Source organism: Martes martes, assembly GCF_963455335.1.
Source record: "Martes martes genome assembly, chromosome: 1".
Classification (NCBI taxonomy): Eukaryota; Metazoa; Chordata; class Mammalia; order Carnivora; family Mustelidae; genus Martes; species Martes martes.
This window is the reverse complement of record NC_137888.1, coordinates 2,360,521-2,387,653: the sequence shown is the minus strand read 5'-3', so window position 1 is coordinate 2,387,653 and position 27,133 is coordinate 2,360,521. Positions and strand designations below refer to the sequence as shown.

The following is a 27,133-nucleotide window of genomic DNA, read 5'->3' as shown; positions in this document are numbered from 1 at the left end:
GCGTCCTCCTCCGGGAGGCTGGATGAGAGTCGGCCCCCTCGGGCCTTGGGCAGCTGAAACACGTTCGTGGGCTCCTGGTCTTCGCACACAGTAGGCGCTCGTGTCGCCGTCAGCATTAATCAGGACGTCGCTGCTCTCCAGAAGGGGGACCGCTGAGGCCCTGCCCTCCCTCCCGCCTGGACCAGCGCCTGCCGCCCGCATGGGCCCTGCCCCCAGGACAGACGGGTTCCAACGGCAGCAGCCCAGGGACCCCCGTCACCCAGTCCTATAGCGTGAAGCCCCGGGGGCAGCGCGGGAGCCTCACGGGACGGGGCGCAGGGACTCGCGCCTAACGGCCGGTTGGAGGGCGGAGACGGGGCGCGCGGGGGCGCCTGCAGCGGGAGGGTCGGCCACGTGCCCGCGGCGGGGGGTCCCCAACGGTGACCTGGCCGGCCGCTGCGGGGGTGGGGGGGCGCGCCCCCAGACGGGCGCCCCGGGAGGGCAGGGCGGGCGCCGGCCGGGGCTCCCCCGCGGGCGGCGTGGTGGCCGGAAGGACGGCGCCGGGGCGCTGCGGAGGGGTGGGGGGCGGGGGGCGGCCGCGCGGGGGGCGGGGACGGGCGCGCGGGGCGGGGTGGGCGGGGCGCGCGGAAGCCCCGCCCCCGCCGCCCCGCCCGCCCCCGCGCCGAGCGGGACCCGCGCTCCCCGGCGGCGCTGAGGTCACAGGGAGGCGGCCTGCCCCGAGCCGAGCGCCTGCGCCGCGCCGAGCCGAGCCGAGCCCCGCGGGCGGCGGACACGCGGGCGGCGGACACGCGCGCGGCCGCGGCGGGCCCGGCATGGAGGCGGAGTGCCGGGTGCTCTCCATCCAGAGCCACGTCGTCCGCGGCTACGTGGGCAACCGGGCGGCCACGTTCCCGCTGCAGGTAGGCGCCGCCGGCCCCCGAGCCCCGACCTCGGCCCGGCCGCCCGGCCCGCGCTCCTCGCCGAGCGTCAGGCCCCGCGGGGGCTGTGGCGCACTGGCCGCGCGCGCCCCTGCCTGCCGCGGCTCCGGGGGGACGGGGGGACGGGGGCGCCTCCTGGCCCTGCCCCGGCGGGCGCGCAGGACGCGGGGAGGGCGGGCGCTGGCCGCGCACCGGCCGGGTCGCCGAGCCAGCTGGCGGAGTCCGGCTCCGGCCGGCCGGGGTGGGTCCCACCCACGGGGACTCTTCCGGGACGGGGCCCGGGGCGGCGGGCGGGGCTGCGAAGGCCTCCCCGCAGGTGCCGGCGCCGGAGGAGACCCCGAGACGGACTCGGGCCCCTGCCCTTGGGCTTCAGGAGCCGCTTTTCAAATGTTGTGAAGCCTCGACTTCCTGTCGGGCTTGTCCTTGGGGGGGGGGGCCGGGGGGGGGTCTCCCAGGCCAGGAGCCCACTGCTTCGTGCTGCAGCCCCAAGGTTACGGCTGGGTGGCCCGGCGAGGGGCGGGAGGAGGCCTGGATGCTGTGGGGTTTCGTGCCAGCCCGGAGGCAATACCAGGGTAGGGGCACGCCCCTGCCGTCTTTGCCCAGCGGCAGTGCTGGGTGGTCACAGCAAGGTCGTGGCTCCCCTGGACTGCCCGCCTTGGCCTCTTGTCCCTGGCCGGCACCCCCAGGGCAAGAAGCAGGTGTGGCTGGGCCCCTGCATGCCCCTCGCTCCTTGGAGAAGGCGGAGCTCTGCTTCTGGGTAGATTGTGTGGACACGCTCCCTGGGGTGGTCCTGTGCTTGGGGACAAAGGTGCAGGGTCTGTGCAGCAGGGGCCCCTCCGGAAGGCAGGACCAGGAAGGGCTCTTGAGAACAGCGTCCGCCTGCTGTCCCCGTCAGAGGAGCGGCCCTTGGCCTTCTTGGCCAAGGAGTCGTGGGAGCTGCCCTTGGCAGAGGTGTTCGTGGCCCCTGCTGGCTTCCCTGTGTCCTGTGTCCAGTCCCTCCTCACTGTCGAGCCACACACGCTCCCTTGTTTCTCCCTGCGCTGGGCAGACCGTTCCCCTCCTCGGCTCACCTGGGTCCCCCAGTAATGGCACCCTTGTTCCTTCCAGGCGTGTGTTCCGAACTTCCACACCGAGGTGCCTCTTAAGGTCCCAGCTGCGGTTCTTACCTGGGGTTTCTCTACAGCCCGGCATCCTCACCCGTGTGCCGGGGCCGTGAGACATAGGCTGGGGCGAGGGCAGGGGTCCTGTCATCTCCTTCCCACCTGTCGTGGGGCTGGAGGGGCTCTGCCTCTGATGCGACCCATCCCAGCACTTCTTCTAGGCTGGTGAGGCCCAGGAGGCGTATGGCAGGGGTCTCCGAAGGCAGGAGGCTCTCTTCCGCTCTGAGCTCAGTTGCTTCATCTGTAGAATGGGCATGATGCCTGCTCCTGGGTTGTTTTAGGGCCAGTGGAGATGGGGTGTGTGAACATCCCTTGGAGGTGCTGCCTACTGAGTGAGGTCGGCCAGCGTGCCCGGGGCACTGTGCTCACCCCCCAGCGTGCGGGAGGACCGGACAGGTTTGGCATACAAGTGTGCCTGGGACATCTCGTGGAGGCCGGGACCTCTGCCAGGAGGGGATGTGGGTTGGCTTTTCAGTTCTTAACCTGTGTGTGTTTTTTGCCCTAATTTCCTCCTCTTCTTGCTGATTACCGAAATAAGAGACAGTGTTGGGGGATGGAGAGGGCTGAGGAGGGGAGAAAGCCAGGGGTGGTGGTCCTCCGAACATGCTCCCTGCTGAGCTGGACCCCGGACAGGGCAGTGTCAGTGTGTTCGGGCGGCTCAAGCGGTAGCTTCTGTGGCCTCAGTTCTGGAGGCTGGTGTCAGCGCGGCTGCCTCCAACCGAGCGGTGTCTGCGTGGCGTGTGGGTGGTGGGGTCACCTGGCTCCTCTGTGCGCGTCTGTGTCCTCACCTCTTTTCTTGTGGGGACATGGGTCAGATTGCATCGCAGCGACCCCGGTGACCCCGTTCTACCTTAAGTACCGCTTTAAAGATTCTGTCTCCAAACACAGTCACATCCGGAGTTGCTGAAGGCCAGGGTTTCAGCATAGGAATTTGGGGAACACAGTTCGGCCCATAGAAAGAACAATTTCCAGAAGTTTCTTAGTTCACTGCACACACACTGCTTCCTTGAGCAGAGTCTCGATTTCCTATCAGCCTGTTAGTGCTTGCTTTGGCCTGTGTTCCTTAGCTCTGGGAGGATCAAACCCTTAACACTGCGGGGGGTCTCTGCGGGCGTTTTGCTACCCCGCCCACCGCGCCCCCCAATCTGGGCACCCCTGGAGCAGAGCCAAGCAGGGAGAGGCTGGGGATGGCCACCGACTGACCTCAGACCAGCCTCAGCACAGGACGGGCTGGGTTGGACAGAGCCTAGGATAGGCTTGGGGCCCCCGCACTTGCACTTCCCAGCAGGGGGTCGGAGGGGAAGCATCCCGGAGCGCCCAGAGTTGCGCTCAGTGGGGGGTACGTTCTCAGGGTGGTGGATCACATAGAGCTAGACAAAGGCACGCTGTGCACACAGCTGAGTGTGGGAAGAGCATTTAGGAAGGACAGCAGAAGCCGGGCTCTGGAGAAGCCCCTGTGGGGACTGGCCCGCTGTCCCTTTGTCTCAGGATCTCAGGCTCAGGGACTGGGCACCGCGGGCTGAGCCTTTCCAACCCTGGTGTGTACAGGGAGAGCGGTTCTCCCAGCGCTCCTGGCACGCAGATGGGGCCGGGCTCCCCGGTGAGTGTGGCGCAGACATGTGCTGGCTGGTGGGAGGCCTGCGAGGCTCGACTTCGGGGCCCTGGTTCCCAGACTGCCTCGTGCCAGGTCCCCAAAGCACACCGCTCGCCGCCTCAGGCACGCGGCCCGTGCGCAGCCGCCCTCCCTGGGCAGAGAAAGATGTCAGACCAAAGAGAGAGGAGTAGAACCTTGACCCTGGTTTTGAGTTTGGCTTTCAGGCTGAGTCCAAAGTATGTTCTAGTGACCAGCGACAGAGAAATGACAGCATCGGGAGGGATGATCCCATGTTTGCAGAGCGAGGACAGTAAGGGCTGGCTCGTGGCCTGCATGGCCCTGTCGGTGGAGAGAGGGCTGCCAAGTCCAGGGCGGACAGGCCAGCGATGCATCGGGGACGCCTCTCTGTGCACGGCTCGGCTTTCCTGCTGCTCCGGCCTTCGATTCTGGGGCCCGGAGAGAGCAGGGGAGGATGGGGGGATGGGAGATGAAGCGAGCGCTGGCACCAGAGGCCGGTGGGACGGCCTCCTCTCAGGAATTGGAAACTGGAAGTTCCCCCGAGCTGGGAGGTGCAGCCCCTCTGAGCCGGCTGCCTGTGTGTCAGCAGCACCCCCCGGGGAGAGGGGAGCACCCAGAACCCCCCAGGTAGCCACACCACCTGCTCCCGGGCTACAGCGGTGAGGGTACAGCAGACCTGAGAGGCTTGGGGTGGTGTCAGTGTCCTGGGGCCGCTCTCCCCAGTGCTGCAGATGGCGGCATTAAAACCACAGAGATTCTCTCGCCGTGCTGGGGGCCAGAAGCTGATGTCTGGGTGGTGGCGGGGCTGCACGCCCTCCGAGGGCTCCGGGGGAGGGGCCTTCCTTGCCTTGGACCGGTATGACCTCTGTGCTGGGGTGGGGATGTCACTGCAGGCTCACAGCGGAGAGGCGCAGCCTTGGAGAGGCCCCTCCGGCAGCCTGGAGTATCTGACGTAGGCCCTTGCCTCACTCCCATTTAATCCCGTGTCTGGGTCTTTGTGACGGTGTGGGGACAGCAGGAGTCATTTATTTCCAGCTTTTCACCTTCAGGAACCTCCGGAGCCTCAAGGTGACCTTGTTGAGAGGCAGATCTTTCCGTTTTTTCCTGAACATCCCTAGGCTAGAAGGACCTTCTGCGGCAGAACCGCACTTGGAAGATTCCGGAAGGTCATCCTTAAAAGACAGGGTTTTCGCCCTGACGTTGTTCCCAGTGATGCGTGTACAGTGCCAGACCGCTGACGTGCGGGAGTGCAGCGGCCTCCTGCCCGACGTGGACATCCACTTCCTCGGAGGCGCTGTGCTGGGTTTGGAGCAGGTCCAGGCATGTTCTGGAATGTTCCCCCGTGCCCCAGGACACGTAGCCCTGCTTGCTTCACACCCTGCCTCCTGTGGTGATTCCCGTTTCCCCAGCCTCCGCAAGTCCCGGCTGATCGGAATGTGTGTGTGTCGTGCAGCCTGTGTGTCACTTTGCAGTTTCTCCAGGAAGGTCCAGAGTTGCTCAATTTCTTGATTTCCTAACCGGCTTTCTTGGTTTGGGACTGAGGTTTCTGTTACTCCTCTTTGTTTGTCATGGAGGAAGCCAGAACGTAATTGGTCCCGTTTTCTGATCTTTTCCTCACCGTGTCTGTGTGCGTGTGTGATGAGTGTGTGTGCGTGTGTGGTGAGTATGTGTGTGTGTGCGTGCGATGAGTATGCATGTGTGCGCGTGCCCGCATGTGATGAGTATGTGGACATGTGTATGTGCGCGCATGTGGTATGTGTATGTGTGCGTGTGATGAGTATGTGTGAGTGTGTGCGTGCGTGGGTGTGCGTGTGTGCTGTGCTCCGAGTGGGGCTCTGGCTTCTGTTTGAGTGAGTGGGCCTCATGGGGTCTGGGGTAGCACCATCTGTGCCGTCTGGGCCGGGAGGGTATGTCTGTGCACAGGGGGCTCTCATGACGCAGGGGCCATCGGCTTTGTGGCTCGTGGGCTTGGTCGTCCCCAGGGCACGCCAATGTGGGATGCTGACCTAGAACCAGCCCGTCCGAGCACACAGCGGTGTGGACGAGTAACACCGAGGAACAGAATCAATGACGGGGTTTCAGGAAGCAAGGAAGCAGGTGCGGGGTCCTAGTCCCATGATAGCATCCCGTGGCTGGCCAGGGGGGCAGTGTCTCTCCTCCCTGTCCAGACCCAGGGTGCTGCTGGGAGCTCAGGGTGAGGCCCCCCACTTGGGGTTTTGTAGCACAGCTCGGCCCCCAGCAGAAGCCGACCACTGGTGCACAGACCGTGTGCGGGGCCTGGCGGGGCCGTGGTCCTGGCTGTGAGCGCTGGGAGCCCGGAAGTCGGGGCACGGGGTGTCATGGGATCAGGGCAGGGGTCTCGGGGGTCCAGGGCTGTGACAGCCGAGGCGGAGGGGTGCACGCACATGGGCAGGGATGGCCACGGGACTGAAGGCCGGCTGCAGGGCTGTGTCCAGCAGGAGCGCCCGTCGGAGGTCAGAGGACAGTGGATGCGGGTCGAGCCGAACCACCGGGTCGAGTAGTCCCAGGGTGTGGGCGGGACCCGGGCTCTCAGCCCCGAGGCTGACCCAGAGGCCGGCAGTCACGTGAAGCTCCTTCTGACTTCCGGTGGCAGCGGCTACAGATCTTGCGAAACAAGCCGTAGAGAGGATTCTTGAAGACAGTGACCCCCTCCCCCAGAGGGACCGGGGTGGTCTGGGCAGGGTGGGGGAGCCGCGCTGGAATTTTCCAGAGCCTCCCGTCTTCCGCTGCTGGGAGTGCTCTGCGCCCCCACCCGCGAGCTGCTGCGTTAATGACCGTGTCTTGTTGGCTGTCAGCAGAGTGGGTTGAAGCTGCGGCAGTGAGGGGGCTCCGGCCGTGGAGAGCGTGCGTCACCCGCCCAGGGCCCCCCCGATGTGCAGCCGCCCTCAGGAAGGGCCCCGGCTCTGCATCGGGGCACAGGGTGGCAGCTGTGCGGGTCAGGCCCCGGGGCTTGGTGGCCTGCCGGCGTCCCGGCTGTCCTCTGTCCTCGCTCGCTGCTGGTGGCTGCGCGGCCGCGATGGAGCGTCTGAAATCCCCCCTCCCCCGAGGAGTCACTGCAGATGTCCCGCCCTCCCCCCCTGCACCCGGAGAGCTCACTGGAGGCGTGGGAGGGGGGAGCCCCTCGGCCTTCTCTTGGCAGGACACGGGGTGCTTCCGTGCGCACGGCCGCACCCCCAGGCTCTGGCAGGTGCAGGGGCCCCTCTGCGGGCCGGGTGCCCAGCGCTGGCACCTCGCCACAAATGCCTCCAGTTGGGGCCGGCCGGGAACCTCAGTGGTTTGCTCGAGCCTGAGCTGCTGGCCACCGCGGCGTGGCCATGGTTCCGTGGTCCGGGAGCCCCCAGCTTTCCAGCAGCTGCGTGATGAGGGGGCGGGCTCTGTTGTGGGAGCTGCTCGGCCGAGGCTGCAGGGTTTTTTCTGAGATGGTAGTGGGTTTGCTGGTGGAGCCCGAGGCCGAGGCTTTGGCCGCGCCATCCCTCATCCCGAGGCACACAGGATGGTGGACGCGGGAAGGCCAGGGGCTCCTGGCCTCCCACGGGGGCTGGTGGCCACTGGCTGGGCAGTGCTGGGAGGAGGGGACTCTGCAGGGGTGGGGGTCCCTCTCCTGTGGCCAGGCTTTTTTCTTTTTCTTTCTCGAAGGGTCTTTCGCATCTTTTCACTGCGTGCTGCTGGTGTGCTGGTGGATGTTATGAAGAGTGGGGGGTGGCGGAGGCTGGTTCCAGTGTGTGTGCCCGTTGCCGTGGTGACCGCACACTGTCCGTGCGGGTAGAAGAGGTGTGGCCGCTGTGGCCTCCGTTACGTGGGATCCCGCCCTAGTCCAGCCTCTGGAGAGCAACGCTGGTGGTGAGAGGCGGTGAAGTCATTAGGGGGGGCTGAGGCTGGGCGGGTGTTGCATTCGTTCTTCATGTAATTCGTGTGGGTTCTATGACTCCAGCCTTAGTCACAGTCCAACACCACACAGTCTCGCACAGCTGCTCTGCTCAGCACCTGCCCCCAGGCGGCCGGCGCTGGGACCCCTTCCCCCATCCAGAGGCCGATGGCCCTTCTGCCCCTCCACCCGGACACCTGCTTCTGCCGCACGCCTGCACGGAGAGTGGCCTCACCTGAGTGACCTCCCCGGGGCCACAGACCCCCGTCCGAGGTGCCACCCGCACTCAGATGCGGCTGTGCGGGGTGTCCCCAGGAGCGGTGGGCTCTGAGGCTCACCGTGGAACCATGTGACTTGCACAGACACACACAGGCAGGGCTGTCCTGGACCAGTGTGGGGGGTGGTCCTGTCCCTCTGCAGAGCCCATGGGGCACGAGGGACTCCTCCCACCAAACGGGACTCACACGAAGTCTGTCCAGGGCAGGAATTGGGTGGGGGCCGCACACGGAGCAGGTGGGGAGCTTGGCCAGGGGGTGAGGGGACCCAGGGGCTCCCAGGGCATGCAGACATGGCCCGGACTCCTGGACCAAGAACCGGCCTGTGTCTGGCTCTGCGGGGGCCGTGGGAGAGGTGGCAGGTAGAGCGAGGTCCAGCCCAGGAGTGGGGACCTGAGTGGGAGGATTTACGCGGTTTTAACCGGGGATCGCTGTCCTGGATGTCACGGTCGCCGCTTCCCTTTCACAGACGGTTTCCTCGGGGGCCTGTATCTGCTAAGGCGGGAAACCCACAGAGGATGCTTTCCCGGAAAAACCGCTGGCACGCGTGCAGGCAGCTCGTCTGAGCCTCGTGGCACGAGCTTGCGGGAAGCGCGGGGTGCCCCTCGCTTTCGGCCTCGCCGGCTTCCACCCGGTATCCGGTATCCGAAGGCTGCCTGCTCTTGGAAAGTGCCGGCAAACCTGCCTCCAAGCGCGTCCGCACCTGCCACCCTCCCCAGGCAGCTGCGCGGCCCGCGGAAGCCAGGAGGGGCGCTGGGCACGCAGGGGCCTGTGGGGACGGGCTCTGCAGGGGTGCACGCCCCCTAGACCCGCCTTGCTCCGTGGTCGGCCCGCACCTGCGCAGTGACGTGCCCGCGGTGGTGCATGCCCTGCGCACAGCACGTGCACTGAGTAAGAAGCCATGTCCGCTGCTGCTCTTGAAGTGGAAAAGCAGGCCCTGGCCCCGGCCTCAGCTCACTGTCGTTCGAAGTAGGGACTTCATTCTCCGATCAGTGTTCCGGCTTCAGGGGATTAATGATCTGCACAGCCGGCAGCAGTGAGCGGGGAGTTGGCAGGGTTCTCGGGATTTGTGTCGTGGCCGGTTCAGAGCTGTGTCTGTCGGCTTGATGAGAATTCTGCGGGATGTTGAAGCCGCGCAGGCGGCCGGGGAGGGGAGGCTGCTTGTCAGGCAGGCACGCTGGCCGAGGGCCAATTTCAACTGTGGAGTTTCTCGGGGCCGTGGATTCGTATTTTCTTTCTTTGAGTTCTGGTAACACCCGCTCGAATGCTTAAATATTTCAGAGAGGCGCGGTAGATCCAGGCCACAGGTGCGGGGTCGGTGAGCGACCGCAGAGGGAGCTCGACCGTGGATCCTCCCCGGGCAGCGGGAGTGGGAGCAGCACCCAGACGTCCACTCGCCTCCCCCAGCTGCCCGAGGCCGCTCCAGAGCACCAGAGCGGCGGGGCGGGTCTCCGAAGGTTCGGGGGAGACCTGGAGGGGGGTGGGTGGTGTTGGGGTGAGTAGGGGAAGAGGCTGGGAAGTCCCTGGTGTGCAGGAGAGGGAGGGGATGGCCAGAGACCAGCTACCGCAGCCCTTGGTGTCTGCTCTCCCTGTGTCTCCCCCAGACCCTCCAGTCTCTCTCCTTCATCTCTGCACCCCTCCCGCCGTCTCCTCCTCCGCCATGTTCCAGGAGATGCCGACCCACCCCATGCGGCCCCTCTGCGGGAGCTGAGGTCTCAGTGTCCCCGTGCGCTATGGAGTATCTGTGCGTCTCCAGAGTTGGTCGCAATCTCTCACCCACTGGGTCCCCCGTCCTGTCCTTGTGGACCAGTGTCGTAAAAGGCTCCTTTGTTCTTTCTTGTTTTCCTGGGGTTGGAGAGGGAGAAAGTCCAAAGGTCAGCGGGCCAGTGAACCCGGTGGACCCGAGCACTGAGTTCATGGGGGCGTTAACGTTCCCAGGCCTCCTTCCCCTGGGGTTACCCCCGCCCCCCCCAATAGCCACTGGGGTCAGGGGGCTTGGATGTCACACACTCCCTCAGGGTGGCTGTCTTGGCCCTTCTCTTGGTACCTCCCCGGGGTCCACTGCCTGTGTGTGGCTTGTGTGGCTGGGGACTCCCAGCAGTCCGTGGGCGCCCTCAGCCCTAGACGTGAATTGAGACCCAGCCGGGGTGGGAGGGGACGGAAGGGAGATGCTGCTCCCACTGGGTTCTGGAGGGCTGGGGGACAGTGTGGTGGAGGAACCCTGCGGCGGCAGGGGGGTGGGTGTGATGTAGCGGGGAGCATTGCTTGCGGGGGGGGGATCCTTCCAGGCTGACAGGCCCCGCCCCTCGGTGGCCTCACGCAGACAGGTGCGGGCTGCTGGCTCAGGCCCCTTGCCAACCCCAGAGGGAGCTGTGCGCAGGGACGGGGGGGGGGGGGTCAAGGAGGGCTGTGCTTCCCCAGGAAAGGGTGACACGGAGACTTGGAGAGGTCATGTTGGTGGCCCGGGCAGGACCCGGCGGGGGTGACGGGAAGCAGGCAGAGACGGGGAGACAGGTGCCGCTGCTGGGTGAGTGCGTGCCTCTGGGTTTCCAGGCAAGACGTGGGTTGTGGCACACTCGTCCCCGCGGGGGGTGTGGTTTCCTGCTCTGGCCTGGTGAGGTCCGTCCCCGTCCCGGCTGGGGGTCCTCCCACAGTGCTGGCGCCAGGGCCCAGCCCCGCTCTCAACAGAAGCAGAATCCGAATTAAACAGCTGTCCTGACGTGGCATCACGTGGCTCCAAGGTCAGGGCTGGCCGTGAGCCTGTTTGGGCTTGAAGTGGCCCCCAGACAGGTGGTGGTTGGAGCCCGAGTGTGAGACTGACGCCCCCCCAGCCGCCTCATTCACACAGGGGTGGGGGGAGGAGGAAGACCTGAGGGAGGGCGCCGCGTGCGGATGGACCCAGGGCCCCACCCCGGCTCCCGCTGGGGGCCTGCCTGGTTCCCACGGGTCTGGAGGTCACGGCCGGGCCCTGGTGCGCTGCTCTCGCTCGTTAGGCTTCGGTTCAGCCCTGGGTGTGTGGGCCTCACCTCGTGGCTTTACCCTCACCGCGAGCTCCAGAGGCCCTTGTGCGGCGCCGGCAGACTTCCTCAGGCACCCGGCTCTGCGGAGGGACGAGGAGGGACACAGGGGCTGCCCCGAGAGCCGTCGGGGTCCGTGCGGCAGGGCCCTGGGCCTGGGTCTGTCAGCAGCGATGCCAGCCACGGTCAGCCGGAAGGTCAGGTGCAGGAGGCCGGGGGGCCAGTGTAGGACACGATGGCCGAGGGCTGGGCCTGGCCGTGTCCCGACACCCACCCCCTCTGACGGCCGAGGGTTGCAGGAAGGGCCCCACAGAGGACCACGTGGCTCGTGCGTCTCGTCCCCTGAGCGAGTCCGTGCCTGCCGCACGTGCAGAAGGGGGAAGGGTGAGCCGAAGGGAAGATCGCCCTGGCCTGGCCGCTTCGGCAGCCCCACATTGGCTCGGGGAGGCATCCGGGCCGTTATGGACGTAAGCTTTTTTCCCCTTGGTTGAAGAAGGAGCTCTTGCTTTGTACAAACTTCCTTTTCCACTCCGTGGCACCTGCCCCCTGTGTGCGGTCACCTGCCCCCTGTGCCATGGGCACGTGCCTGACCCCAGGCCCTGGGGTGCCCTCTCGCAGCGGGTGGCCCTGCCCGTGAGAGCCAGGCTCCCGGGGACGGGGCAGCCAGCCGTGCTGTGCAGTGGGGAGCCCTGGGCACTGCCCCCCCAGAGGGGCGGTGGCCTCAAATCCACATCCCTGAAACAAAGAGGACCTCACAGCCCTCCCTCCCTGTCTGGAGACGGACGCTTCGCTGTCGTGTGCTTTGGGGCATTTTCACTTGGCAGGATTTCCAGAGGCTGAGTGCTCCAGGCGGTGGTGCCCCCGCGTGCTCCCAGCCGCGGCCCCTCGCCAGCACGCACGGCCCCCAAAGTCCGCGGGTTGAGCCCAGCCAGGGGGAGCCTCCTGCCTGCCCCCGGTGCCCTGGTTCTCTCACAGCCGGTCCTTTTCTGTCTTGCAGGTTTTGGGATTTGAGGTTGATGCGCTGAACTCCGTCCAGTTTTCCAACCACACGGGTAAGGCGCTGTTGGCCTGAGAGTCCCTGAAAAGCGGGGGGGGGGGGGGGGGCACAGGAAAGGGCCATGAGAAATCTGGGAACCCCACGCCTCATCTGGCGGTCAGGAGCTGGATTCGGGGGGCCACCCAGCACATGTGGGGTGCAGGGGGCTGGGGTGTAGCCTGGCCTTGGGTGCAGACGCTGTATTTGAGTCTTGGCCTGGCTGCTTGAAGCTGAGTGCCCCAGGGCAGGTTGCGGGAGCCTCCCGGCACCCCGGTCTCCTCTGTGAGAAGGGGACCTGTTCCTGGCACCTGCTTCCAGGCCAAGCCCTCTCCCAGGTGCCACCGCGGGCCCTGAGCAGGACCCCGTGTGTGCATGTGCCCCTGGGGGGCATGGAAGTGGATCCGAATGTTCTGTGTTCGAAACCAGCACCTCAGGAACTCGCATGGTGCCGCCTGTCTGAGCACAGGGGACACAGCGACTCCTGTGCACAGAGGCTTTGAAACAGAACTGCTAACTCAAGGACACGTGAGGGACACCGCCTCAGAGAGGCCCCAGGTCGTAGGGACAGGGTTCCTGAGCCCGCTCCCCCACCGGCTGACCCCACGGCCCTGGGGGCCGCCTGCCGTGTGACCCCATGGTGCTGTAGAGGCAGGGGCGTGAGGGCACTGCTCTCCCGGAAACATCCCAGCATCGCCCCTCCTGCAGTGACTCTGAACCCAGACGGAACCAGCAGCAAGAACATTCTAGAGTCAGGCTGGCAGAGTGCCTACCAGTGTGCGGGTGGGTGCCTGGGCCCCAGCCCACACGCCAGGAAACATAGGCTGTGCCGCTCCTGGTGCAGCTTTTCTCGGAAGGGATGAGCCCAGCTGGCTGGGCCACTCACTGCTGGAATTAAATTCGCCGAACATCACACGGTGCCATAATCAGCCTCAGTTTGGCAGAAGCTGAGACTGCCGCTTCTGCCCAGACCCCGGGGTGCGGGAGGGCTTCTGGGGCCTTCTGCAGCGCTGCCTCCTGGGCTCCCGGAACCTCCTCGGTGCTGGACTGACCATCGCGAGGGGCCTCATACCTGCCCCAGAAGAGAGGGTTGAAGACAGACCCCGAGTGTGTGGACCCGCAGGTGCAGGGGCTCGTGGCAGGGCCCCCACTCCGGCCTCCAGGTGCTGGGCGCACCCGCCTGGTCAGGGGACCCCTTGGGCAGCTCCCGGGTGGCAGTGACCCCGAGCACCCCCAGCTTGGACTTGACAGGGCGGTCTGTGCAGCCGGATCCCGAGTCCCAGGGGTTCAGCCCTAGGCTTTGGACCTGGAGGTATTTAGGGTCCTTTTGTTCCCCTCCCCCCTCTTTTTTTTTTAAAGACAGATGAAGAGCATGTGTGCAAAGTCAGGGAGTGGGGCAGAAGGAGAGGAGAGAGAATCTTTTTTTTTTTTTAAGATTTTATTTATTTATTTGACAGACAGAGATCACAAGTAGGCATAGAGGCAGGCAGAGAGAGAGGAGGAAGCAGACTCCCCACTGAGCAGAGAGCCTGATGCAGGGCTCGATCCCAGGACCCTGGGATCATGACCTGAGCCGAAGGCAGAGGCTTAGCCCTCTGAGCCACCCAGGCACCCCCCCCTTTTTTTTAAGATTTTATGTATTTGTTTGAGAAAGAGCACAAGCAGGGGGAGGGGCAGAGAGAGAGAGACAAGCAGACTCCCTGCTGCGCACAGAGCCCAGCACAGGGTTCGATCTCCCAACCCAGAGACCATGACCTGAGCCGAAGTCAAGAGTTGGATGCTCAACCGATCGAACCACCTGGGTGCCCCCGTTTTAACCTTTTTATTTAAATTTTTAAAAAATTTCTTAAAGAAGATTTTATTTATTTGAGAGTGAGCAGCGGCAGAGGGAGAGAGAGAATCCCAAGCAGACCCCCTACTGAGTGCAGAGCCCAACGCGGGACTCGATCTCATGACCCTGAGATCATGACCTGAGCCGAAACCACGAGTCAGACGCTTCACCGACCGTGCCCCACAGGTGCCCCGTTGCCTCTTTGTAAGGAGAACCGAGGCACTCATGGCGAACAAGTACCGTGTACATGGGGTGAAAGTCACTGCACCACCTGTCCCCGTCCGTGAGCGTCCTAGCCCAGCACCGCGCTGCTTCTGCTGTCCGGGAGGGCCTCACTCTGGTGTCCTCCACCATCGGTCCTACCGTGCACTCGGTGCTCAGCACACACCGTGCGTGACTGGCCGTGACATTTCCACCCCGTACCGTCGGCACCCTGCTCGACGAGCGGGCCCGTGGATCATCGCACACGGGGCCCCTGAGCAGCTCCTGGTCACTGCCAAGGCCTGTGAACGCGCCGCCCACGTTGCTTGTGTCCCGGGGTTGGGCCCGTGGGGGGCACTGCCAGCGGCTCTGTCTCCACGTACACGGCGCCGCGAGCTGCCACCCACCCACTCTCCTAGGCACAAAGCCCTTCTGTTTATAAACAACCTCTTTGTTAGCATATTTATGTGCCGTTGAGTGGGTTCACGTGGTGAAGCGTGGGATTACGCGGTTGCCTGCACACCCCCGGGGGAGCGTCTTCCCTGCCCCGCTGGGACCCGCAGCAGAGCAGCTCCCGGATCTCACCCCGGCGCTGGATTGCTCACCTCCGACTCTGCGGTTTGCCCGTTCTGAAGATTCCGGATAAACGATCACATGACAGCCGACCTTAAATGGCGTCTTCCGCGGACCCGGTGTCCTCCAGGCTCGCCCACGTGGTCGCATGTACCCGTGCATCACTCCTGTGCATGGCCGGTGACAGTCCATCCCGGTGTGGGTGGACGCACTTGCCTCCCGTGTTCGTTCGTTGATGGGCACGGGTTTACGGTTCACGGCTGTTACGAGTGGTGCTCCCGGGGGCACCTGGGGGGCTCCGTCGGTGAAGCGTCTATTGTTTTCGGCTCAGGTCATGGTAAGGGTCGTGAGATCGAGCCCCATGTCGGGCTCTGCACTCAGCACGGAGTCTGCTTGAGAGTCTCTCCCTCTCGCCCACCCTCCTCTTCAGAAAATCTTCAGAACGAATGCATGCTGCTCTTCTGAACAGCTTGTGCACACGTGTCTGGGGCGAGTTCGCATTCTCGCGACGGATAGACCCGGAGCACCCTTGCTGGATCAGTCACTTGGTTTGCTCGTGTGAATGACGGCTGCACCCTTCCCGGCCCGGCCACGCCGTCGAGGGCTCGTCCTCGTCAGGGCGTCCGGCTTGACTCGTCTTCACCGTCTGCATTCCGGCCGACCTAGTGGTGTGAGCCGGGTCTGTCAGAAAACGAAATTCAGCCAAGCAAATCCGCAGATCGGTTGTGTGAGATGAGTCACGAATCGGGCAGCACCCTGTCCGGCGAGCAGAGGGGAGCTCCACCAAGCTGAGCCGAAGAGCGGTTTTTATTGATTGTAGAGAAGGAGCGGGAGAGATTGCAGGGGGAGGAGCAGAGGGAGAGAGAATCCCGAGCAGACCCCTCACTGACCGTGGAGCCCAATGTGGGGCTCAGTCGCACGACGCTGAGATCGTGACCTGAGCCGACACCAAGAGTCGGAGGCTCGACCGATGCAGCCCCCAGGCACCCCCGAAAGAAAGGCTTCTGAAGGCAGAAGCCTTCGCTTGGGTAAGGCTGGGGGGCTGCATCGGGGGAGCCGGGGTCTGCCGGCTGGTTTCCCAGGACTGAGCGGGACGGGTTCTGCTCCAGGGTGGAAACTGCGGTCAGCTTGCGGATCAAGTCTCGGTTTGCCAGCTCAGGGGCTTCATGGACGTGACACCGTTTGGGGCCTGTTTCTTTTTAATAGAGCTCATCGGGGTTCACGGCGGAAATGGCCGTAGATCGGGGTATCTGGGGGCTCCGTCAGTGAAGCGTCTGCCTTCAGCTCAGGCCATGATCTTGGGGTTCTGGGATCGAGCCCCACACTAGACTCTGCCAGCGGGGAGCCTGCTTCTCCCTCTGCCGCTCCCCCGCTTGTGTGCTCGCTAGCTCTCTGTCAAATACATAAGGTCTTAAAAAAAAAGAAAAGAACTGGCCATGGCTTGAGGCCAGGGAGGCTCGGTCCTGGGTGAGCAGGTTTTGGGGAGTAGTGCTGGCACGGGTGGTGAATAACCAGGCTTGGCCCCTTCTGTGCCCGCGTCCTGTGAAAGCAGCCAGAGACCGCTTGTAAAGGATGGGGCTCGACCGAGGTCCCGCAGAACTGGAGGTTTACGAATGGACACTGAAAGCAGAATTTCACGGAATTCTCTCAAGTCTGAATTACTGCTTTTTCCCCCAACCACGTGAAAACACAAAAACTCACTCTCAGCCTGGAGGCCAGATGGGCCTCGTGGGGCCTACTTTGGTGGCTCCTCCTCTAGGTCCGGGTTTCTCACGTTTGCTGTGGGTGAGGATCGGCCGGGGCCTTGCTAAACCCGAGTGCCAGCCTCCCCACAAACACGGGCGCACTGGCTGGGCCCGGGCCTGAGAATCTGCGTTTCAGATGACACCACCCGCCCCCCCGCCCAGGGTTGCTGGTGCTGCCCGTCTGAGACCCCGCTGGGGAGAGGGAGGGTGATGTGCTTTGGAGGAGGGAGGCTTTGGGAGCTCAAGGGTTGGAGGGACATCCGTAGGGGTTAAGGATAGCCGCACTGCGCTGGGGGCCCCCGGGACCACCCCCAGACCTGCAGTTTGCTAGGGGACCTCTGAGGACTCAGCAAAAGGGCTGAATCAGCCCGGGGCAACAGCCCATGGGGAGAAGGCAGGCACCAGGCCCACAGTCCAGAGCCGCCAGGACCACATTCTCACGGGCGAGCTGTGGGGTGTCCGTGATGTGGCCCCAGCCCTCAGCCTGCGGGGCAGGGGTCCTCCCCCATGGCAGGGGTGTCCCCTAGGCGTCCCCTAGGCGTCCCCTAGGCGTCCCACTGGCAGCATCCTTCCTGCCCGTGTGCCTGGAGTGAGCACATCATCCTGGCTGCCTGTCCGCCTGGGCACCTGGTAGGGCCAAGAACGCAGGTCATGGCTGGCTCTGGGTCAGATCGCGACCCGAGACTGGCTCTGGGTGCAGCTCGGTCTTGTGGGGCTGGGGTGGCAGGGTGTGATGGGCCCTGCCTACCAGAGTGCCCGGTAACAGGGCCTGCGCCCTTCAGCCTGGACGGGGAAACGTGCAGAGCAGAGGCTGGCAGAGCGAGCCCCCACGCCCCCCACGTGCCCCATGGACTCAGGGAAGGCACACAGCAGCCAGCTTGGAGAGCTGACCGTCCTTGTGGTCCTGCGTGGGTTCCAGAGGGCATGGGCAGTGGGCATGGGACCTCTGGTGTCAGCAGGAACAACTCCGGGTAGCACACAAGCCAGGGGTATTTGCGGGGGGCTCTGAGGCTGGTGGTGTCGGGGCAGGGGACCCCCTGGAGCATGGCACCTGGGTATTCTCGGGCCTTGTGTTGCTCCCAGGGAGAGCGCTGTCCCCCAGCATCATTGAGGGCAAGGGAGCTACGGTCTGGGCCGTGAGGGACAGTTAGGTAAGGCCGTGTGTTGTGCACGTGCCCCGGGGGTCAGGGCCCCGAACATCGCACTCTCCCCTTAGGCTACGCGCACTGGAAGGGTCAAGTGCTAAACTCAGATGAGCTCCACGAGCTCTACGAGGGTCTGCAGCTGAACGGCGTGAACAAGTATGACTATGTGCTCACGGGTGAGTCCTGGCCCGCCTCCCTCCAGGACGGGTGGCCTGCCGTCCTGATGACCACCGGGCCCCTGCAGCAGGACCGCAGGGTGTTGGGGAGGGGTGGGGTGCAAACACCAGGTCTGCCGTGGCCTGCCCCCCACCCCGCATTGGTTCCTTAGTCAAGTTTACGGTGAAGTACCTGTTTGCATTTACCTGTGTCGTTAGACGTGACGTGCTTATTCTCGAACTCGGGAAGCGCGACAGGAGGGACGTGTTCCTGTCCACCTCTCACTCGTGGCCTCTTCATTCACGTAGCCCTTGGCGTTTCTTCTGGGAAATGCCTGGTGTCCCCTCAGGGACGGCAGACGTTGGGACACTTGGTCTGAGCCCCGCCCGCCGTTCCGTGGAGCAGAACGGTTTTGAGGGCGCTCTGTTGCCTTGGGCCTGGGCGGTTGACGTGACCCTTCTGTGTGGCCCGGGTTTCCCTCCCAAAGGTTACACGAGGGACAAGTCCTTCCTGGCCTCGGTGGTGGACATTGTGCGGGAGCTGAAGAAGCAGAACTCCAAGCTGGTGTACGGTACGTGCTGGGCCGTCACCTCCTCTAACCTGCGGGTCGCACCTGCGGCCCTTGGACGGGGGGCTCGGCCGCCCCTCTGGTGCCCCTCCTTCCCCATCCCCCTCCCTCGGCCCATAAACTCGGAACATGCTGGGCGTGCAGGGGCACATGCCTTCAGGGCTCTGGAAAGGGTTCAGAACGTCTTCGTCTGCGTGGGGACAGTTGTGGGAAGTGGGTGACAGACAGGCGGTAATCTGTGTCCACGCATGAGGACCGGAGCGGCCGGACGTGGTTGGGGTGCATGTGGCCACTGTTGGGCGTAGAGAGGACGGCAGAGGGAGTGGGTGTCCCGGTGGGTCTGTCTAGTGAGGGTGGCGCATGCTGGCCGGCCGGTCCCTAGCCCCAGGCCCCAGGCCACCACACCAGCTCCTAGGGTGGCCACCAGCCAGAGACCTCTCCTGCCAAGGGACGTGGTCAGTCTGGGCTGCTCTCCCGCCCTGGCATTCAGACAAGCACAGCCCGGGCTCCGCGGGGTCCTGCCACGTGTGGGACACTTCCTGCGTCCAGGAGGGGACGCCAGTGCCCTGACATGGGGGCCCCTCCGGGGGAGCAGGAGCCGGGTATCGGGGGCCCACATTGTGCGACACCTGTGTCTCCTGTCAGTTCCGTCGTGGAGACGGGGCCTTCCCCGGCGTGCGGGTGCAGACGAATGGGGTGCTGGTCCACGTGCCCCTCTCAGAAAGGCGCGGTGAGGGTCAGACAGAAATCCGAGCACTCCGCCGTCCGGGACGACAAAACCCACAGTGCCAGGTGACAAGGCGAGCGAAGGAAGGAGGCCGTGCGCTTCCCAGGCTGTTAGCTGCGCGCGTGAAACTGAACACGGAAGGGAACGTTCAGGGCTCTCATCCTCCGGGTAAAGCGTTTTGCTGACCGATGCCCTCTGCATCTCCACAGTGTGCGACCCGGTGATGGGCGACGAATGGAACGGCCAAGGCTCCATGGTTAGTCCTGTCACGCGTGGGAGCCCACACAGGACCCTGCACGCGGCCCGTGTCCTCCCTGCCCGGAAACAAGGGTTGGCGGACGGGGTTTCCCGCGAAGGACCGGAGAGCAGATCTCGGGGGCCCTGCGTCCCCACCATATGAGAAAGCAGCCGCCGGCCTCCAGCGGGCTCAGTTGGGGGAGTGTACGGCCCTGGATCTCGGGGTCGTGAGCTCAAGTCCCGTGTTGGGTGTAGAGATGACTTAAAAAAGTAAAATCTTCAAGAAAAAGCCACATTTTGCAAAGGAACAGACACGGCCATCTCCCAGTAGAAGTTCATCTCCCAGTAGATTTCACTGAAATTTGAATTTCCTCTAACTTCCGTGTGTCACACGTGTTCTTCGTGCTACTTTTTATACCTCCCCCGAGCAGACCGGCCGTGGCTTCCCGACCCTCACGTCACGTACAGCGGTGGGGGGAGGGGGGACATCCAGGGAAGAAGGCGGATTCCCGCCCCCTGGGAGACCTGGGCTGGGAGGGACGGCGGGGGTCAGCCCGTCGTGCAGCGCCCCTGTCGTGGGCCCCCACCAGGACCGGGGGCTCCTCAGCAAACACGCTCTGGTCCCGCTCCCCCCTCGGGGGTGCGTCAGCCTGCGTGCCTTGTCGCCCTCCCCTCCAGTACGTGCCCGAGGATCTCCTTCCGGTTTACAAAGAGAAGGTGGTGCCGCTCGCAGACATCATAACCCCCAACCAGTTCGAGGCTGAGTGAGTAACCTGCAGCCGCTGCGGCTTTCACGCCGGCCCGTGGGGCTGGCCGGTCCGGCCGCCAAGCCTCCCCTCGCTCCTCGGACGGCCCGGCCTCAGGGTGCAGCAGAGATCCGGCCAGGGCGGGGGGTGGGGTGCCGGCCGTTCACCCCCAGGGTGCCCCAGCCGGACAACGGCAGTGGGCGCTCATTTCACCGCATGTCCTGGGATCGTGCTGATCCCCAGCCGAGTTCCTGAGCAGCCGTAGAGGGGAGGAGCTGAGGGCTCGTGGGGGTGACACAGGCCCCGGGCGGAGACCCCCCTCGCCAGCTAAGGCTGGGGACTGCCCGGGTGCTCCGAAGCCCACGCCCCAGTCTCTGGGTGGGATTAAAAGGAGCTGGTTGGGCCCTCGCGGTAGCGAGCTTCCAAGGGTCTCTTGGATCGTGGGGCTCACCTGATGGAGAGCCAGGCTGGGGGGCAACGAGCGGGGCCTGGTGCCGTGGGGTGTCCGCGTGCGCTCGTCTGTGCCACAGTGCGGTTTGGTGGGTTCCCCCGTCTCTGAGGCTGCCTTTTGAAGGAGGGGTGGGTGGGGGCCGGGGGCCCTGGGGTGCCCGACCTGGCCCACCCGTCCCTGTGAGAGCGCCGTTTGCATTTCGCGCTTTGACTTTCTGTGGACGTCGGTCACAGTCACGGGCCACTGAGGGGTCTGTGCAGCTGTCCCTTGCTGTGCTAAATTTTACTCTCGGCGGGTCCTTGGCCACGTCGCAGCGGCGGCCGGGTCTGCGATGGCCAGCAGGCGCGAGCTGCTGCGGGATGGGAGGCGTTACGCAGCCCCCACAGCTCTGGGGGCATTTCCGGCAGGACCCAGAGAAGCAGGGTGTCACCTGTGCCCACCTGTTCACAGGTTACTGAGTGGCAGAAAGATCCACAGTCAAGAAGAAGCCTTGTCGGTAAGACCCCCTGAGGCTGGCTTGGGACAGGGGCACCGGGCGTGGTGGGGAACGGACAGCCGAGTGCCCTGGGGACGAGCGATGGGCACCCGGGGGACCAGCAGGGGCTGCGGGACGTATGGTGAACTCCCCGTGGGCCCCTGTGTTGGGCACAGCAGTTGCAGTGTGGGTCTGGGCCTGGGCGACCCCGCGGCCGGCTCTACTCACTCACGGTGGCAGTGCCTAGGGGATCCTGGGGGGTCCTGGGGCAGCCCGAACAGAGCCGCAGACCCGGGGGCCGAGATCGCAGCCACCCTCTCTGGGGTCCTGGGAGATCAGGGCGATGGTGGGCGCTCTGGGTCTGACTGTGCGGGGAGCGCGTCCCTTGTGGGTACCCAGCATCTCGTGACCCCGTCTTGGCCTCTGTCTTGGTGTCCCCTGTCCCCACTGAGGACGCCGCACGCTGCAGCCAGTCCCATGCCGGCAGCCTCGTGCTCGGCTGCGTCCACACTGACACGGTTTCCAGAGCAGGAGACGGGGACCCGCCAAGGCCGGGGGTCCGCACGCAGCCCCCACACGGGGGTCCTGGGGAGACACAGGGTGGTGCACAGCAGCCCCAGCGTCTCCTGTGGGCTCGCTGTGCACCCGGAGCTGGGACCCGTGCGCACCTGGCAGGGTCAGCAGAGGCCAGCAGGAGGGTGCACGCACCGGACGTGGGGAGTCAGTGTGCGCATGTGCGTGCAGCGCTGTCATGTCTGCGTGCCCGGGGGTCTGCGTGTGTGCACCGGGAGACTCATCACAGGGTGTTGGCTCGCACATCCGGGGCCCGCTGACACGGGGGTTGGGGGGCGGCACATCCGGGGCCTGCAACAGAGCCCAGCCCGCCCAGGTCTCCTGCGGCTCAGCCGAGCTGCCCCCCGCCCCCAGGGGGACGAGCCCCCTTCCCTGAGATGAGCGCAACCCGCCGGTTCACCCGCTGGGTTTTCATCCCGAGACGTGTGCTGACGCACGCCTGTGCCCCGGCAGGTCATGGATGAGTTGCACACCATGGGCCCGGACACGGTGGTCATCACCAGCTCCAACCTGCCGTCCCCGAGGGGCAGTGACTACCTGATCGCGCTGGGGAGCCAGAGGATTCGTGAGTCCTGGGGGGGCCTGTGGGGCTTCATGGGTCCCTCACTAAACGTGCAAATGCCCGGGTTTGCGTTCCTTGCACACCGTCCACGTGACACACCAGGGCGGGTCACACTCGCCGCTGCAGAGAGCACACGGCCTCCTCACCGCTCCCTCCGTGTCTGTGGGAGAGCGTACCCCCTGCACCCCCGCACACCCCCATTTCAGTAAGTTCATGTCCCCGTGGCCGTAGACACCCTCCTTGCTCGCTGGCCACGGGCTCTGCCCGTGTCCCATCACAGGAGCCGTGCTCCCCCCCCGCACCCGCCATGCTGCCGGGGGTTCCAGTAACCACCTTCTTCCTCGGGACAGGGCGTCTGCCCCAGTGAGCCTCTGATAGGTGACGCTGGCAGGGGAGGAGTGGGAGGGGGACGGCCAGTTCCCAGACCCGAGGGGCTGGTTCTCTGCTGACCCAGGGTCTGTGAGCCCATAGGCCGCGCTCTCCTCCAGGGAACCCCGACGGCTCCGTGGTGACAGAGCGCATCCGCATGGAGATGCACAAGGTCGACGCGGTCTTTGTGGGCACCGGGGACCTCTTTGCCGCCATGCTCCTGGCGTGGACACACAAACACCCCAGCAACCTCAAGGTCAGCGGGCCAGCCCCCTCCCTGGCCCCAGCAGGGACTGTCTGAGCGCCGCAGGGGCTTCGACAGCAGGACCGCGTACGCCACGCTGCAGTGGGCCGGTGTGGCTCCGGGGCAGTCCTGAGCCAGACGGGGTCTGGGGCGGGGGTGAGCCGGGGCCTGGGAGGGGTCAGTGTGGCCTCAGTGAGTGTGTAACTAGGAGCCTCTCACAGGAGAGCAGCCCATCAGCGCTCGCGCTGAAATGTCATGGCCACAGCCACTTGGTAGACTCAGAGGCTGGGAGCCCCCTCAGAGGGCGGGGGACAGGGCTGCGAAGCCAGACTTGCAAAGAGGCTCTTTCTCGCTGGGAGTTGTCTGTGCGTCCGTCTCGGGCCCCCCCCGCCCCCCCCGCTCCCCACACTGCGTGCAAACGTCCACAGGGGCGAGCCTGTAGGGATGAAGCCGCCTGGCGCAGGCCCCGCTGGGCAAGGGGGCGGTTGCTGCTCACCTGGTAGGACAGGGGACCCAGTGTGCACGAGGCCGTCCCGGCCACCGGGGCCCCGTCTGCTTACTGTGGCGCAGTGGCGGGGCCCCCAGCTCTGGAGTGTGCACAGGAGGGCAGCAGCGAGGGGTGGTGCTTGAGAGAGAGGAAGCGCCTCGTCTGTGCGGGGGCCGCCGGACGATGGAGAAGCTTCGAGTCGGGATCTGGACGTGGGTTCCCCAAAGCCGTCTGTACTGGGCGCTGGGAGGGGCCTGTCTCCCCTTGGGGGGGGGCACACCCTCCCAGTCAATCCCAGTCCTGAAACGCGGGGCTTAGGTGGAGCCCAGCCCCTCTTGCCTACAAGGCGCAGGGACGATGCTGTGACGGGAAGCTCTCATGTGCTGTGTCTGACCGGTGCCCCCGGCCACACGCCCCCAGGGACGAGGGTGAGCACAGACCCGCTGTCTCAGTTGGCCCTGTGGGCGTTCCATCTGGTACGCGCACCTTGGCTGCTGGTGCCCAGTGGAGGCCTTGCTGCTGGGCCGCCTGAGGCCACATCCACGCTCGGCGCCACCCTCGGTCCTGGAATTGGGCAGGAGGGCGTCCACTCACGTTCCCAGCCCCCGCTGAGCCCTGAGTCTTTGACTTTGAGATGCCAGCAAGCGATGACCTTCAGGGCGGAGCTCCTTTCCATGTGGGTTCTTCACAACTGGTTCATTCTGGAAACACGGGTGTTGAGCACCTACTGCATGCCAGACAGTATCGACAGGTCCTAAGGCTCTGCCCTTCCCCAGAGTACAGGAGCCAGAGGGAGGTAGTTAATCGCGGTGCGGCGGCATTGGCCCAGCTCTCCTGGGATCTTTGTCCCAGGGATCACCCGACCCAGGGTGGGGAGCGTGTGATAGTAAAGCCGGTGCCCTGGGGACTCGGGGTGGAGACAGCGCTTGTGGACGAGGAAGACCCCATCCGGGCTCGGGCATCATGGGAGTGGGGGAGCCGCGGGCTGCGTGTGTGTCCCACACCCCCCTCGCCCACAGGTGGCCTGTGAGAAGACCGTGTCTGCCATGCACCACGTCCTGCAGCGAACCATCAGATGTGCAAAAGGTATGTCCCGGCCAGGCCCGGGGGCGCGTGAGGCGGCTGGCGCTGAGCGGGGAGGGAGGGAGCGGGAAGGACATCAGCCGCGTCCCTCTGGTGCTGGCAGCGGGGTCCCCGGGCTCCTGCCGCCACCACCACCACCGCTGGCCTTCGCTCAGGGGCAGGGACCTGCCTGCGCGGTGCGAGCTGGGGGTGGGAGCTCCAGGGGGTGACGCGGGCCATCAGGGCTCGGGCGGGCTGTGGGGGGACGTCTGGGTAGCTTCTGCTCTGTCCCCGTCACTGACGCTTTGTCCCGCAGCCCAGGCAGTGGGAGGGCTGAAGCCCAGCCCGGCGCAGCTGGAGCTGAGGATGGTCCAGAGCAAACAGGACATCGAGAACCCAGAGATCGTGGTCCAGGCCACGGTGCTGTGAGGCCCCCGGGCCGTCCCCCCCCCCCCCCCCGACGCACGGCGTGTGGCGTCTCCCTCGTCGTCCTGTGAACATGTAGCGTCTGCCTCAGAGCTGTGACTGAAGCTCGGTCTTCTTTTTCTTTCATGAGTGTCCAGCATCCTCCGGTCTCCGTTGTGAAAACGTGCTGCTCGTGCTTTTCAGGAGTAACGAAGCAATCAGAAATCTATAATTTGGGGAGCGCAGCTGCCCACGCGCTCCTGGCTCAGGGCGCCGTGTGTCCCGACCCACGTGGCCCAGGGCTGCGGCCCAGGCTGTGTGTGTCCCCGAGGAACCCTTGGGTTTTTAACCGTTTGCGCCGGGAAGGGTCTTGCCAAATCTCCGTGGTGTCTTTCTGACCGACCCGCTCTGCTCCCACTTCAGACATCTTGGTTGTCACTTAGCTGTTGGGGAGGTCGCCGGGGAAGGTGGTCTGTGGGGACAGTTCAACACCAGCTGGCCCGGCACGCACGGGCACCGTGCAGTCACGCTGCACCTTTCCAGGGGCACCTTTCCAGGACCCTGAACATTCAGGTTGGTCTGCATGTGTCACGCCCATCCGTGGGACCAGGGACCTGCTGGTTGACATGACGGAGACAAGGAAAGGTCCTGTGGGTCGGGGACAGCTTGTGGGAGGACTAGCACGTTGTGTTCCCTGGTCAGTGACACGGCAGGTCGAGTATACACTGTGTTTGCCCCCTGTTGCCGGGAACAGGTGTGTTGCGCACGGGGCCAGTGCAGAGGTGGGTGCAGGAGGACAGAGGGGGACGCCTGCCCCTCCCCGCTTGCCTCTGCCTTCTGTGCCACCCGGAAGCTGGGAAGCAAGAGGCGGGTCGAAAAGCCAGCTGCGGCTGTGCCCGGCCCTCACAGGGGAGGGTGTTGGACCCCAGGGAGGGGCTGGGGCGCAGTTCCAGAGGAGCGGCTCCCAGCAGCCGCCGACGGAGGCTACAGCCTAGGCCAGGGCGCCGGGCTGGTTGTCTGCTGCCGGGGCGGCCTGTCTGGCCCCACTTGGCCCAGAATTTTGAGGACTCCAGGTGCGGCTGCGAGGAGGGATGCGTGCCTGTCCTGTAGACTCAGCCCGCCTCGATCACAGTTCCCGGCCCCCGAGCCCCCGTACCTAAGTGTGGGAGTGCAGAGGTCCTCCTCTCCCGGGAGCCCGCAGCCTGCACGATCGGGGGGGGTGGGGACAGACGGCAGGCCCGCCCCGGGGAGCCCCCTTGCCCACGTCCCACAGACAGGTCCTGTCCTGCGGCCCACACCCCCCGCTGCGGCAGTTCCCCGTGACCTCCAGAACCACTGCCACCCCCCAGCGCGGTGTTCTCCCCTCCGGTGAGGACGCCCCGAAACGAACGCCGGCCTCCGTGTTCTATCCGCTTTTCTTTTTCCCCTGTCCGTCCACATCCTGAGTGTCCTCGCTCGCGCACCAGTGCCCGGCAGCTGTGCTCGGGCTCGGTGGTTCGCGGCTCCCATGGCGGGTGCGGGTCAGGGCATGTGTCCCTGTCCTGTGTCCTGGTTCTGAGGACCGGGCTACGCTTAGCCCTGGGGCAGAGCCCTGCCACCTGTCACTGCCAAGCAGAACTGGGGAGACGGCCACGCCACCAGCCAGCAAAGGAAGGTTCCCCCCCTTTTTTAACACCGAGAGCGAGGGTGAGATGGGAAGGATCCTGAGTGTGTGTGTGCCTGCAGTGCGACGGTAGAAAAGCCTCCGCACCGCTACGGTGAGGGCTGGAGGGGCTTGCTGGGTGCGTTTGGTGGCCTTGGGGAGCCCCCTGCAAACACTGTCCGTCTCCTTGTTCACCTTTTATTTCAGAGGCTCAGCCTTTGTGTCCCACTGAATTCCTTCACTGGTACTATATGTACAAAGCCTCCTGTCCCCTCATCAGCTTTCTGGCGGGGTCCCGGCCGGGTTCCTCTGTCCCTCTGACTCTGAAGCCCCGAGCACTGGGAGAGGTGGTGTCTTGTGCCCTCGGCACCCAGCAGCAGGAACCGGGTGTCCTGAGAGCCTCTGCAGAGCGCGGGGCTCCTGTAGAAACGGTGTCCGGTTCCGTCAGCTTCCGTGGGAGACCATCCAACCCTCCAGCTCCCAGCAAGGTGTGTGTGTCCCATGCTGCCGCCGAGCCCGTGCGATTCTGGGCTCCGTCCTCCGTGCACCCAGAGCCCCCGGCTTGTCGTGCTTACGATTTCCCATCCAAAAGTGCACGTGGTCATTAGCAGTGGTGTTTTTATACAGGTTGGGTCCAGATTAGAATTAATCTGTTTCTACTTTCCATAGTTTAGTAACACGCAAAGTAATAATTATATATTTTAAGATGAGAGATGTATTGGTCTTAAATCGCCTGCTTATGACCAGATTACAGATTTCAGTAGTTTTTCAAAGCTTCTGTAGACCTTAAAGATTAATTACAAAATACCCTTTTTTTAAAAACATTTTCAGATCATTGCCAAGTCCTGCTGAGGTGATTGTGTTAATCTGCATTATTTTTGTAATACATGTCAGCGGTGGTAAAAATGATGCTTTGTTGTCTTCTTAAACTTGTTGCAACCAGTTTTTTAAAACATTGTCCGGCTTTACGACGGACTGAGCGTGGTTTGCCAAAACCGCCTGGACGACTAAGCAGGGGGTGTTTCCACGTTCAG

At 64.6% G+C, this 27,133-nt stretch overlaps 1 protein-coding gene across 1 annotated transcript; it reads left to right on the top strand.

Annotated features, from left to right (window-relative positions):
- Positions 1-681: 681 nt before the first annotated feature.
- On the top strand, positions 682-27,073 carry PDXK (pyridoxal kinase). Its single transcript, XM_080804815.1, has 11 exons — positions 682-899; positions 11,865-11,919; positions 17,467-17,571; positions 18,039-18,122; positions 19,056-19,102; positions 19,762-19,847; positions 20,731-20,776; positions 21,782-21,893; positions 22,379-22,515; positions 24,010-24,076; positions 24,369-27,073. The coding sequence occupies exons 1-11, from the start codon at positions 813-815 to the stop codon at positions 24,479-24,481; spliced, it is 939 nt and encodes a 312-aa protein (XP_080660941.1). The 5' UTR covers positions 682-812; the 3' UTR covers positions 24,482-27,073.
- Positions 27,074-27,133: the final 60 nt, after the last annotated feature.